Genomic DNA, 14,731 nt, shown 5'->3' with positions numbered 1-14,731 from the left:
GCAGATTCAGCAATTACTGCAATTTTAACAGGAGAGCAAAGGGGATATTTGTAAATAATTCACTTGCAGTCCTTGACTGTTAAGGCATGCATCACAAAATAGAGCAGGTCTGTGATGTAAAGTAACGTCTGCCGCAGGATGAGTGGAATAGCTCAGAAACTGAGAAGACATACTTACCTAAGGAGGCTGTCTTCTGCACGCTGAGGAGGGATTGTTGTGCTGGTTTAGTAAAGTCTTTCACTTGCCTGTGGCAGACCGAACCCACAGTGGTCCATAAGCATTGCAGTTCTCATCGTAGGTTGTAAATACCACCCCCCTTAATTTCCCCAAACACAAACCCTTTCAGCACCCGGAGAGGTGGTGCACACGGAGTTTCGGAACCCGAAGAAGCATTTGACTGTGATGCTGGACAGCAGACTGGCTCTGTCCAGGTTGTATATATGCAGAAACCCCAGACACATCAGCGTGCGATGGGGTGGGTGGCAGCGGGCGCCCACCGGCGGTGTCTGCTGGCCTCAGCAGCCTCACGGCGAGCGAGCAGGCACGTCGGAGCTGGTGGCACTCGTGCCGCAGAGCTGTGCTGCCCACGGAACTCCAGCTGCGGGCTGGCAGCGTGCCTCGGGCGCCTGGCTGGCAGCGGGAGCCGGCGGCGCGGCAGCGCTCCAGCGCAGCGCACGGCCGGGCACGGCAGCTCGGCACGGGAGCCCAGCAGGGCGAGCGGCGAGCCCCGGGTGTGCCACGAGCCAGCCCGGCTCAGGCTGGCCCCGGGCACTGCACACCTCGGGCCGCTCCAGCTGCAGCCCCTGGAATCCGCTCCGTTCAGAAAAGCGAGGGTGCGGGCGGCAGAGCCCGGACCCGAAACGGGCTCCGCTGCTTCCCGCAGTTTGGGAGTCCCCCACAAAGGGATCTCCCCGTCAGGCTGGAGCAATCTGCCCCCAGTCAGAGCCCTTTCCAGCAGGGCACAGACGCTGGGACACACCCGGATGGTCTTCACGAGCAGGGGCACTTCACACACACACACACACACACACACACACACACACACACACACACACACACACACACACACACACACACACACACACACAAAAAAAAAAAAAAAAAAAACAACACTGAGGAGTAGGGGAGGGCTCTGCCCTGCTCAGACACACCTATAAAAGATAGCAGCTTCAGGGAACGTGGGGCCCTGGCACAGTTTTCCCAGAGAAGCTGTGGCTGCCCCATCCCTGGGAGTGTTTGAGGCCAGGCTGGATGGGGCTTGGAGCCACCTGGTCTGGTGGAAGGTGCTCCTGCCACGGCAGGGAGCTTGGAAGGAGACAGGCTCTTATTTCAGATGGTTTCCAACCCAAACCAGTCTGTGATTCGGTGAGTCCAAGTGAGGAACTCACCTGGGAGATGGAAACCCACATTTTGCCTAATTTGAAGCAGAGGACCGAGTTTCCCACACGTGAAAAGCAGTCCTCTGCAGCCTCCAAGCTACTGCGTACTTTTAAGTATCTCTATCTGAAAACCTTTCTTTCCTTTCCTTTAGTGTCTTGTGATTCCAAGTATCTCCCTTGTCCTTGTGTGCATCCCATAGACACTGGATTTCTGGTATTGCATTTAGCATTTAGATTTCATATTCTAAATTTGGAGAAAAAGTGAATGTGCTCTGTTTGGTTGTAATTTACAGCAATTAGTTGTACTGAAATTGTGTCTGTGTAATGTGAATTTCAGTATACTGAATTTTGGTATTTTTTTCCTGAAAATACTCAGTGGGTACTACCTGTCTTGTTGCAGCTCCAGTCACAGTCCACCAAATCTGACATTGCCTAACAAAAGCCTGTAATGTTATTTAGCTTCGCACTTAGTAGGAGAGAATTTAACGGGGATCTTAACCATAAAACAGTGCTACGGGGATCTTAAATATAAACCAATTTAAGGAGGATTGGGGACATAAAACAATAAAACAATTTGAAGGGGATCTCAAACATAACAAACATTTAATGGGGATCATCACCATAAAACAATTTAAAGGGGATTCTACACACACACACACTCTCTGTAAATAACTTTTTGGGGAGTATTTGTTTCCATTCAGGTTCTGCCTTTTCCTTCAGATTTTCTGGATCAGCCCCTGTGTACACCAGGCAAAAAAAAAAATTATGAGGACATATTTTTATGATACAGAAATTATGGGGAACAACATTTGTCAGTATTGAGTACAGATCAGTCCCTACAGAGAATACACTTTCCAAATGTTTTCATGATAGCATAAAAGGAAATGGCAAGTTCTCATCTGTCCATCTCATAGTGAATTTAAATATGTGAAGGGGAAAATAGACCTTTAAAAAAGTACAAATTCTTTTTTAGAAGACATTGATTATCACCAGGTCTTCTGGCTGGGATCTTTGCTGAGGGTATAAAGCCCATTTTATGCTGTTTTGATTTTAAAATTATGTATATGGGACTATACCTCCCTTAATGGAACCATAATTTTTCTAGGAAAAGCTCAGACAGTGGAGGGAAGTGGCAAGTTTCTTGAAAAGGGAAGTTTTTCAGTAGCATGACCAGTGTTTTGTGATTAATTGTGATGCAAACTAGTGTGAAGTGTTCATATTATTGCTTGTGTTACTGTTACAAGTGACCTTCAAAGGAAAAAGCTTTGTTCTCTTGTTGTTGTTATGCTGAATAAATAAAAGATATTTTTCCCCCTCAGAGGGAACATGGAAATAAGCACATGCTTTTATTCACTACTCAGGAAATGATGAGTCATTGCAAAAGGTACTCACTCAGAAGTGTTTCTCAGGCTGCCTCCATACAAGAAAATGGGAACAGTTACATCAATTTAATCCAATACAGCTAAATTTGTCCAAAGTATGGTGTGAGAGGGGTTCTTTCCACCTGCTGGAAGCTTCCTGTGGCTCCACTTGTGTGGCAGAGATGCACTGCTGCTGTCTTTGAAGCCTTAATCCATGACGTTTCCCAGGCACCCTGATGTTCCCTCCCTGCGGCACAGCGCGGTCAGCCCGACCCGAGCTCCCGGTGTTAAACCCTGGTTTCAAACACGCCCTGCCAGGTGTCCCTGGTGGCACAGGAGGCACCAGGGGCTGGAGGCTGTCCCTGGCTTGTGTCCCACAGCTGCCAGTGGCCCCCGAGCCCTGGGCTGACACTGTGACCCCCAACCACAGCCACGGCACAAAGGATCTCAAATCTCACCTGCTTGGGCTGCACAGGGGAAAAAGAATTCGGGTTCTTACTGCCAGTCTTCATCCTCTCTGCAATATGCTGCGGAGACATACAATGAAAGCAACTTCAAAACAAATAGTGGCAGCTTCACAAGAAGCAGTGATTATGTAAGAACTCCCATTACTTTGGTTTAGGAGATTCAAAAACAGCAAGTCACCACACAAAAACGCCGTAAACTAGCAGCTCTTAAGGCTGTGTCTAAGGTGCAATGTTCAAAATACAGGCTTCAAAATGTCCTTCGCTGCACATTTATTTTGGTTTTGCTTTTAAGGAGTAATTGTTTTGTTTTGATCTTTGTCTTTTACAATTACACAGCACTTCCAAAAGAATATTGCCATAATTTGAAGCAGCTATCTATAGTAGAAAAACAGCAAACTACGTAGGCACTGAATTTCCTTTTTTTATCTCATCAATCCCATGCAGGACCTTTATCTCTCTGCATGTGATACACTGCAGAACTAATTCCTTTCCAACCAAAGCAAGGGATTTATAAATAAAGATTCTTACATTTTCACTGTACAGTATTCCTAGCACTGCACTAACTTCAAGGAGATGAGGTTTCTTGACGAAACTCCTTCAGAAAGCTCAGGGGCAGTTTTTCTAAGTCAAAGGGACAAAATTCCAATTGTCACCACTATATTCCAATGAAAGACCCAGCTGTTAACCCTCTTGGAAAGACAAGTGATCTTTTACAGGATCCTGTACAAAAGTTTTGTAAAAAGCCCCCCAACACACACACACACACACACACACACACACATGTAAAATCCCTGTTTCTCAGCAGTACCTGTTACCTGAGCCAGACATTTCCTGGACTGATGACGCCGGCAGCTGCAGATCTCACATTAATCCAGGGGTTTTGTCCCAAAATTTATGTCCAGCTATTTAAAAATTATGCTGAGCTCTTACACTGAACACCAGAGATGTTTCCTAGAAATGTACACAGGGCTATTTATTCCCAAGTTCCTGAAACCCAGACACAGAGGCACGCTGAGGAACTGCAGCAAATTCCTGTGTTTTTTCCCCGAAAGCATCAGCAATTTTGAACAGTTTATGTGTGTTTCACAAAGTTACAGCCTGCTTTCTCCCAAGAACATGAAGACTTTAAAATACAAACCTCGCCTGTACATATATTTTAAAAACACATGAATGAGAGCACCTTTTAAGAACTTGGGCAGATCCCCACAGAGATTCTGAACCTGAGCCTGTTCTCTACAACAAGGGGAGAAAACACGACCAGGCAGTGGAACCAACAATGACAGAAGGGATCACTGGAAAAGCCAAGGGAATCAAGGGAATTAGGCCAAAAAACCTGCAAAAGTACTATTTCATGGGAATTCAAGAAACCAAAATACAACAACAAATTCAAAACGTAACTGGCTTCCAAATTAAATTTAAATAAATTAAATATTTTGGCTAGAAAATTATCTCTAATTAATACAAGGTTACAGATCAACAAATCTTTCTTTAAAAAATTGTCCAAACAGGTCCTCTCACTATAATGCCTCTTACTACATTAGTGCCTTTAGCCTTACTAAAAGAAATAATCTGAAAATTGAGAGACATTTTTAATAAAAAAATTTCAGAGGAGCACTGAAATCTATGGAAAAGCCCCCCTCTTTCTTGGACATGATGGAGGGTACAGCTCAGGTACTCCAACAGGCTCTCCCTTAACCTTTTTAAAACAAACCAATCAAAATATTTTTAATTCCCAACACTCTAATTCCTGTTTTTTTGCCTTAAAGTAAACAATGGGGCCATTTAATCACCATGGTATTAAGTTAGTTCCAAAGACCCTCAGCATCATTTCAGCTTTAATTTGAGGGTATGAACTGAAAAAAACACTTTGTGTGCTGGTTTTCATTTCAGCCAGAGCAGGTTAGGAAAAGTGTAGCACTTTGAGGGAATGCTGGAGATGGAGAAGGGGAGAACATCAGATGGAGACCCATGTTTGGAAAGTGTGCCTTTGGGGGCACTTCCTCTGATTCCAGAGCACACTGGAACAACAGAAACCTTGGACAATACCTTGTGCTTTGCTCCCACTAGGATGCTCCCCTGTCATGGCAGGACACAATGACAACTCTCATTCTGCACCATGTTATCTATTCACTAATGTCCTTCAAATTCAGAGGAACACAAGACACAAACACCAGTAAATAACAAATGGCTTTACAGTACAAGCAGCAGATCCCTGAAAGAAGGTAAAAGAAAAAAAAATACAAAATAAAAAACAGCTACAGCTGGAACAACAGAGACCTACTGCTCCCACCAGAATAAAGACCTGACTTCATCTGTCCTTTACTGTCTCACTGCCAGCCCCACAGCAACACACTTTATTTTAGGAGAGCATTTGATTAAACACAGAGGAACAGAATCAAATTAATTTATTTATGTGCTCAATCTGACATAAACAACTTCACAGGGGACTAGCAAAGATCCATAGGTAACATATACATGCAGAAATTCATATATATATATATATAAGATTATCCAGACAGAATAATCAAATTCACCACATAGCCATTTCCTGGTAATCCAGATAATATCTTCTTTTAATTTTATCTGATTATCCCTCTTTTATTATTTTATCCCTCTTCTATTATTTTATCATTATTTTATCTGATTATCCCTCTGACATCCAAAGATATTGCTCAGATATACTTCTTCATTAAAAATATTTCTGGCAGTTGCTGATGTTTTTTACCTAATAGTTTAATGAGTTTTAACAAATCCCAGTACTTCAGGTGGGAACTGGTAAGTGGGAAGATTTCTAAAAACAGAAAAATGTGTCCCTGTGGTTTCCAAAGAGGCCTACCACTGAGAGATGAAATCCTGCAAATCAATGAATGCAACTGCCTGGAACAAACCACAGCTGAAACATGAATCATTTCTCTCAACTCACTACAGAAATCACAGACCCTTTGGTGGTTCCTGCCACTCACTTTGCCTGGTGCTGCAAATTAAATCAAGTACTCTGTTTAGCTATCCCAAGTGTAATAAGGTGGTTTCCTTCGTTATTGGGAATAATATTCCTAATTTATGCCAAGCACACCTTAGCAGATGACCAAAAAGAAGAAAGCTCTACCCCTCAATAACAGAAAAAACAATTATAAGATTAATTTCTCAAAGGACTTGTAGGTAACATAAGGGAGTCTTGAATTTTAATGTGAAGTCACAAAAATGAAAGATTTAGGATTAAGAAATGTAACTAACTTTTCTATCACAGCTGTACCAATGCCATGTAAGAACCAAAAATTACTGTAATTTACTTTAGTACCACCAGCCTGTTAAATACTGTGCACAGTATCTGAGATAACAAAATTCCCACAGGAACCATGTGAGAGGAATGGGGAAAGGAGGACAAAAAGTTGGCAAAGTAATCCTTTTCAGGGCATTAGCTTTTATTCAGAAGCTAAAATGTCCTCTGTAATCATGGGAGAAATCTTTGGTTTTTCCTGAATCATCTGCGGTGTTTGGCAGAAGCCAATCCCCTGCATTTCTATTTGAGAGTCCTCAAACACAGAACCTCCTCCAATAACCACAGCCATGCTCAACACAGTCCTTGTGGCAAGGAAAATGCATTTCCTTGAACAAAAAAATCCTCACATTTAAAGGTGTTTACATTATAAAGCATTACAGGGCCAGGCAGTGCCTGCTTTGCATTTAGCATTCTATTCCAATGGCTTTTTTGAACTCAGAATTTTGTGGCTCAAAAATGTCATAATAAACCCTACTTTTATCAAAGTTGTCTCGGATGAGAAGCAAGTCTTCTACAGAATACTCATCTTCCTTTCCTGCCCAAACAGTGAGGCTGTATCTATGTCCAGAAAAAGGGAGTAACAAACAAAACAAAGAGAAAGAGTAAGTAGGGATAAAGCAAGTAAACCAGAAAGACATTGCACTAACAGGCTCCTAAAAATACTAAATTTAGAAATGTAATTAAATACAAACAACTGCACCCCCAGAACAATCCATCTATGATTATTCTGCCAAACCTTGGAAGGAGCTAAATAAAAAAACCTCAGGTAAATACCCAGCAAAGAAATTTACCAGACTGAGCATTTAAGGTTTGATAAAGTCAATAGTCACAAGCTGAGCCTCAAAACAGGAAATATGATGCAATCCCAGACACAGGTGATTGTCGTGCTCTCCGTTTTGTCACATCTCTCCAGAGGTACCACCTAACCCAATTCTCAGTAATTGCACAGAACTTCTCAAAAATACTGAAACCCCTAAAAGCATTATTCAGTTAAAACATTAATTCCTCATCTTCCACATGACATATCTTAGTTTCCCCACCTTTGTTTAATAAAACTGTATTAATTTTAAAAATGGGTAAATCAGAATTCAGTTGCATGTGAACAAAACTGGCTCAGGATCTTCTGTCTTCTAACCATGTCACTGAGAAAGCCCCCTGAGTTTTATGCTGAGGTAAAAGAGAAAATCCTAGTATTTCAGTAGGAATAGTGTTTGTATCCAATGATATTTGAGGCTGGCACAATTCATAAAAGATATTATTAGTGCAATAATATTTTTAAAATGATTTCCCAGTTTAAACAGCTTAATTCTAATTTCTGTCTTGAGTCTTCACCATAAAAAAGAATATCAGCACTTTATTTGTCCAGCCTGCTGTTTCTAAATAGAAATTTTTCAGAGTCTCTCTTAAGTTTTCCGTCTTGGGCTTTGACCTTGGCTGGAACAATTTTATTGAACTCTGGGCAGGCAAACCAGGTGAAAAAGATGAGTAAATGGCAATACGTGGGAAGCTGATTTTATTCTCATTCTATTATATATGAATAATTTTTATAATGAAATGGTTAGGAGTTTGTAAGAACAATTTCTAAAGGAAAATGAGTAAGTTGCTGTATGAAAACCACTGAATACATTTCAAGTGCCTCAGCAAAATTAATTAGCTTGGAGGGAAACACCTGACTTCCAATCTAACAATCATCTTTGACATTTTTCAGGAGACATCGCTACAAGAAATATAAATAGTGAATCCAATACAAAGTCTTTGGATTGGATGAATTCCCAATTGCAACATCAAGCTATTTAGTCTATTAAACTATATTCATCTCAGGAAATGTTTGCAGCTGAGAACTGGATTACACACCTATGAACCATTTAGAAGTCCTTAAAGTAGGTAATGAAAGAAAAGATTCTGTAATTTTAACTACTTTAAATTAATAGCGATCACTTGTGTCTGAGGATTCAGACTTTTGAGAGCTGAGGGAAATAAAGCCCTGAGCGAAGAAGCATTTCCAGCGCTGCTGGGATGAGCACGGGCACAGCACCCTGCTGTGCTTGACACGAGCAGGCTCGTGTTGGTCAGGACAGGCGAGGGCTCAGGGCTGGCACTGGCCTGAGGGATGCTGGATGGAGCAGCCCCTGGAGGTTTGGGGTGCTGGATGGAGCAGCACTGACCTGTGGGACTGCTGGAGAAGCCACTGGAGCTGGGGGATGGAACCGGGCAGCAGCGCCGCTCTGACGGCGAAGGTCACAGGCTGGGACAGGGGGTGGCACAGCTGGGACATCTCCTGCACCATGGGCCACTGGTAGCCTGGAGACACACAGGGCACTCAGAGCTCACACACACAGCCCTGAGGAGCCCTAGGCACAGCACGGGGGTGCCTCATGTCCCCTCTGGGACACCGAGCCAGCACATCCCTGAACACGGCGTAATTCCGCAATGGAACTGCGCCGTGGCTCTGAACAACAAACGTCCCAGAGGAAAAATGCAGTAAGTGCAGTATCAACATGGAAAGTTACCTTACAGTGAACACCTGTACTTCACATACATATTTCCTTACTTTACATACAGCTACAGAATGTGGCATTTTTAATTAACCTCTGCCCTTTCTCCAACAAACTCAAACTAACTTTAATACGGCCTGGTTTAACATTGTCAGGGACCCTTCAGAAATGAAAACGTGAAAGAAAAATTAGGACAAAAAGGTGAATTAATCCACCAGGAATGAAGCCATACACTAATCAGGCATACACAGACAAGAGCATTCTGTCCCTAAAAATGCTAAAATCAAGCAATCTGAAATACTGAAAGTACCTCTGCTGAGATTTTGACAAGGGCTGCAGCTATATCAAATTACATTTAACTGTTTTATTGTTTCTACGGGCTATGAGGATCCTGTAAGCACAGTTAATAACTTGTTTTCTCGATTACTCATATGGAATGTAGTGACTAAAAAGAGTAAAAAAGCACTAAATATTAGAAAAAGAGTTCTGTTGGGCAAGCAGCAACTTCTAGGTGAAATCATTCAAATGAGCTGATTTTTCTTAAGTTCTTTACTAGATCCTTACTTTGTATTTCCATAAATTGAAAGTTTCAATGGAGATAAAATGAAATTTGTTTTCACATGTGACCCATTCTATGGGTTCTAATGCATTTTCCAGCAATTTCTTCCTGCACTGAAAATTCTTGGAAGAAAGCATTGAACAGTTTAATAAAACTGCAGTAGATCATACAACAGAATACTAAATCTTGCTAATGAGTAAGTAGCAATGGAATAGTGTATAATCCTACTATGATGGCCCCAGACAATACTGGAGGGGACTCTGCTTCTCATAATGAGAACTGCAAGAGGAAGCCTGTGAAAAAGAACCTATAACAATGAAAACTAAAATATTTTCTGCAAAAATTCAAGTATCCAAGAGAAATGAAATAACAGGGGTAGGGCTGACCCACAATTTGATTTCAGTGATCAAAAAAGCAGGGATAAGTTTTCACATTTTCAGCTGATCTGTTTTCCTTCAGGACGCATGCCAGGTTTCCAATGACTGAGCCAACACTCCCAGGATCCAGGGAGAGCCCTCCCTGAAACAGAGGCTGAGGAGTGTGGTCTTCAGACGTGCTCAGCAGGTGAGAAGGAGCTGAGGTACAAACCACATATTTTAAGAAGAAGATGGGATTTTCACCCAGCTGTGCAGCACCGGGCTGAGCACTGGACAGCGCTGTCACACGGCTCAGCCAGCTCAGCACAGCACAGGGCTCCACAACCCCTGCCACTCCCAGCCCGGGGATGCCCTGGGGCCGCTGCCAGCTGGAAGCCAACCAGCCCTGCCCTTACCTTGCCCTCGGTGGCAGCCTGTGGTCCAGCCCAGGGACAGGGTGGCATCGGGGCAGGACGAGGTGACGGCGCCCAGGAAGGCGCGGGCGTCCAGCGGCGCGCCGCTCCCGCGGGGCCCAGGCAGGATGTCCCCGTTCAGCCACACGGGCCTGGCCAGGTGCTGCCCCACCTGCCCCAGAAGCTCCAGAGAGGGTCCCACGGCGGCCAGGCTGTGCCAGGACACAGGGCAGGGTCACAGCAGGGCAGGGTCGCAGCACTGCAGTGTCCCCGCAGTGTCGCCGCACCCTCCCTGCGGCCGCTGACCTCCCCAGCAGGAACAAAACCCCCAGCTCCCAGCTCCTCCTGGCCTCCCCTCGGCACCCCCGACCTTGTCAGCTCTTCACCTCAGGCCTGAGAAGGGCTTTAACAAAGCAAGACACTGCAGTCTAACACCCGTGTTTCGCCACACCTGAAAGCCACAGATGCTTTAGGTTCAGTCCCAAGAGCCAAAGTCATCTGTCCCCACCTTAACCATGCTCAAAGTGGAGAAGATTTTATCACTGTGTCAGATCTGGACTCAAACTTACCTTCACATCCCTGCACTAGGAGAATAAAAAGCCCAACACGGACCCATTTTAGGCAACTAAAATAGAGAAAACGCACACACTTGAACATTTAATGCCTGGCTGTGCTTTTTCCCACAGCTCCATAGTGTGGCAGCACACAGAAGCCTGCTTGTCCAATGATCATCTAACAGCTAATTATTAAATTGTTAAATATGAGCTGGCATCACTTGAGGAACCAGAGCAGACACCCTGTGAGCATTTAACAAAATCCATGGTCACATATCCCTACTGTTCTGTCAAGCCAAAAGAAAAGACACAACCAGCTTTTCTCAACTCTAGCCTACCAAAACTTTCAAAGTACTGTGGAAGGAAAGAACAGGGGGAACAATGGGGAAAACAAATGAACACGAAGGAAATCTTCTTTCTGCCACAGCTCATTCATTAATGCACCGTGTAACATCGAGGAAGTTAAAAATCACTGTGGTCAGAGATTTGGAATTAGGTTAAAGCCAACAATCAGTCCCCTGAGCCGCTTGTCTTTTTTCCTCTGTAAAGTTCACTTTGTGTATTTTGACCTTTGTGCTGTTGGGAAAGCTGCACAGAGGCAGGAATTCCACTCATTGGAGATGAGCTCAGGTTCTCCAGGAAAAAAGCCAGTGATGGCTTGTGTTGGTGAATGTGTGGGCTTCAGCATTTCTCACACTGTCTGGGCCTAGAACAGTTTGTATCTTCACATATGCAAGGGACTGTCAAGGCCAGTGGAATGCCTTCCCCTGTACTGCAAAGTACAAGATAATGCAGTGAGAAAAAAGCCCAAAGCAAAACAGCAACACAGAAAAAAAATAAAAAAACAACCGGAAAGGAAAGGAAAGGAAAGGAAAGGAAAGGAAAGGAAAGGAAAGGAAAGGAAAGGAAAGGAAAGGAAAGGAAAGGAAAGGAAAGGAAAGGAAAGGAAAGGAAAGGAAAGGAAAGGAAAGGAAAGGGGAAAGGAAAGACCCAAACCAAAACAACAACAATAAAAAAACCAACACTAAAATAACACAAGCCCCGGAGAACATGGAGTTTGTTGTGCAGCATTTAGAAAATTCAGACTTACTGCTGACTTCATGTGAAATGACTTTGGCATTTCTGAAGTGGGACACTGAAGACCTTTTGCAGAATACATTAATTTCAGTAGCCAAAGCCAGTAGGAAATGCAATTATGTGGTCAATCAGGGTGGCAGAGCACAGATATAAAAAGCAGATTTTTAAAGCACCATTGAAATAATCTCCAAAACTTCACCAAAGGCATCCAAACAAATATTATCTGAAGGAACATCAAATTCTGTTATCGCTTATTTGACTCTATATGCACTGTGTGATGTATTTTTAAGTGCTTTTATACAATCAGACTTCTATAATGCAATGTACTTTTAAAAGCTTCTTTGAATCACTGCACTTGGCTGTAAACTCTGAAAAAAGTGAAAGGTAGGTAGTTTAAAATTAATTTAAACAGTAATTAAAATGGAGGGAAAAACCCACCAAAACTCACAAGAAGTAAGCCCAAACAAATTCCTACTGCTTATTTTTCCCTTCTCTGCCTAGAAGGACACACACAGATCCGGTGGCAATAAAAAGATTTAGCCTGCCCACACTTTTCTACTTTCATGAACTTTCACATGAAAACCATGACTGTGTTACACAGACCCACAGGCATAAATCACATTTTACAGCTATCTCGAGGGGTTTTTTTTTGCATTTCTATAGAGTACTTAAGCACTGACGAAGCTCATTGTAATTTGCTGCCAAAACACAGAGCACGTGGAAATTCAGACAAAGCCAGAGTCAGGAGCTGAAGGGGTACATGTCTGGAAATCACAGCCCATTTCAAACTCTTTCAAGGCAATCTCATGGGGTTTTCAGGTGTTTTCATTCGAGACATGAAACAGCTAATGGTTCAAACTGTGAATGAGCCTCTGAACATTTATTTAGTAAGGCCAGAGAAAGGAGCCTTCCAGAGAGGCACCTTCCTGATATGGCAAAGCTCTGCTCTCACTTCCTAATCCACTAAAGAGAAAAAAATAATTATTTGTAGTTCAAAGCACTTTCACAGGTTTGTTTCTTGCCATGCTTTGAAAATTATGGACTATGTTACCATATGGATTATGCTTCTGAATGCATCATGCTGAACTGCACAACGAGGAGGAGCTTGGCTGAGGGATCACCTGTAGAACTGTAACAGGTAGAAATGCAAACAACATAACAATCTTTTTGTTGAGATACCTCTTAAAATCCAGCTTGATGCCTTTCTCGGTGCTGCCCATCTGTGCCAGCCACTCCTGCAGGGTGATGTCGCTGTCAGTGTCCGGGGGGTGAGCCAGGATGGGGTCCCCGTGCCCTCCCCGGAGGAGAACATCCACCTCCACCATGTGCACATCACCTGGGCATGGACAGATTATACCTCAGCCTTCATGCTTCGGGGCAACAACAGCCCAGCAGCTCTGCCTGCACCAGCCTGAGCAGCCTTGCTCCAACTGGAGCTGCTGTTTGAGACACAAAAGATGCAGTTCTGGGAGGGTTTCAGTCACTGAACTCTTTGCAAGCCTATAACCAGGTGAAATTTGATCTTTGAGGGTGCATTTGGGCAAGCAACCACGTTTTTATCTTCACGGGAACAGAAAACCAGACATTCAACATGTGAATCCACTCTTATTAAATTTCAGATCTTTTCCTCCTTTCCTGACAGAGGCAAGATGAGCACAGGATTTAATATTGGCAGAGACAGAGCATTCCCCTTGACTCATTGCCAAAACCAGTCAGGAAAATGTTAGCTCACACACAGGACAGGCAAAGAGGGGTCTTGGGAATGCACAGGCTCTTGAAAACAGCTTTATATCATGAATCTGGGCAAAGCTACCAGTTTTTCAGAAAATCCAATACACACAGTGAAGACTGAAACGTGAAGAAAAGGGCTAGTGATGGTATTCAATATAAAGGATATTATACATGAATTTACACAAATATGCATTTGTCTAATATTCACACAAATCTACATACAGCTCACAGCTGCCCAGGCTGGTGCACCAGGGCCCTTCTGGCTCTGCACAAAGCCCTGACAGGAAGGAACAACCCGATTTGGGATCTAATCCCAAAGAACAGGGACAGGAGGTGCGGGAACGGCCCCAGGCTGGGCTAGGGGAGGCTCAGGGTGGCTTTTGAGGAAATTCCTTTCTGGAACGGGCTGTCCAAGCTTGGCACAGCTGCGCAGGCCAGGGGTGGACGCCCCACGGCCGCAGGGATTTAACAGCCGGGGGGATCCTGGAAGAGGGAGGGGAAGAGGAAGGGGAGGAGGAAGAGGTGGAGGGAGAGTTAGAGGAAGGGGCAGGGGCCTGTGCCGCACTCACTCCGCGCGGCCTGCGCCGCCCGGGCCCGGCTGTTGGCGGCGTGGAACCAGCGCACGGCGGCGCCGTCCCTGGCCCCGATGTGCCCGGTGCGCAGGAAGTGATCCACGGGCCACTCGCTCCAGGAGCCTGCGGGGACACGGCGGGGACTCCTCAGTGCGGCCCGCCCGCCGGGGAGCTCCAGCACAGCTCCGGGAGAGCCCCCACAGCTCCCACAGCCCTCACGGCTCCCACAGCCCTCACAGCCCCCATACCTCCCACAGCCCTCACTCACAGCTCCCACGGCCCCCACAGCCCTCACTCACAGTCCCCACAGCTCCCACAGCCCCCACGGCTCCCACAGCCCTCACGGCTCCCACAGCCCTCACGGCTCCCACAGCTCCCACAGCCCTCACGGCTCCCACAGCCCCGGCCGCCGCCGCTCACTCCGCGGCCCGCTCGCCATGGCCCGGCCCCGGACCCGGCCCGCCCCGCCGGGGGATGGGTCCCGCCG

The 14,731-nt window shown here is 44.8% G+C and overlaps 1 protein-coding gene across 1 annotated transcript; it reads right to left on the bottom strand.

Annotated features, from left to right (window-relative positions):
* Positions 1-6,891: 6,891 nt before the first annotated feature.
* Positions 6,892-14,683, bottom strand: FAM151B (family with sequence similarity 151 member B). Its single transcript, XM_062513740.1, has 6 exons — positions 14,665-14,683; positions 14,242-14,367; positions 13,121-13,277; positions 10,314-10,522; positions 8,653-8,788; positions 6,892-7,045 (listed from the first exon to the last, which is right to left on the bottom strand). Exons 1-6 carry the CDS (start codon positions 14,681-14,683, stop codon positions 6,892-6,894), a joined length of 801 nt encoding a protein of 266 aa, XP_062369724.1.
* Between the last annotated feature and the right edge of the window lie 48 nt (positions 14,684-14,731).

Source organism: Cinclus cinclus, chromosome Z, assembly GCF_963662255.1.
Source record: "Cinclus cinclus chromosome Z, bCinCin1.1, whole genome shotgun sequence".
Lineage (NCBI taxonomy): Eukaryota > Metazoa > Chordata > Aves > Passeriformes > Cinclidae > Cinclus > Cinclus cinclus.
The sequence above is the reverse complement of the archived record's forward strand: the minus strand, read 5'-3'. Positions and strand labels throughout refer to the sequence as shown.

Bases quoted from the DNA above. Each gene is read 5' to 3' on its own strand.
- FAM151B (XM_062513740.1), bottom strand. The intron at 13,278-14,241 runs GTGAGTGCGGCA...GTCCATGCCCAG, and splicing joins GGCGGCGCAGGCCGCGCGGA to GTGATGTGCACATGGTGGAG. The intron at 7,046-8,652 runs GTCAGTGCTGCT...TTCTGGACATAG, and splicing joins CTTCTCCAGCAGTCCCACAG to ATACAGCCTCACTGTTTGGG.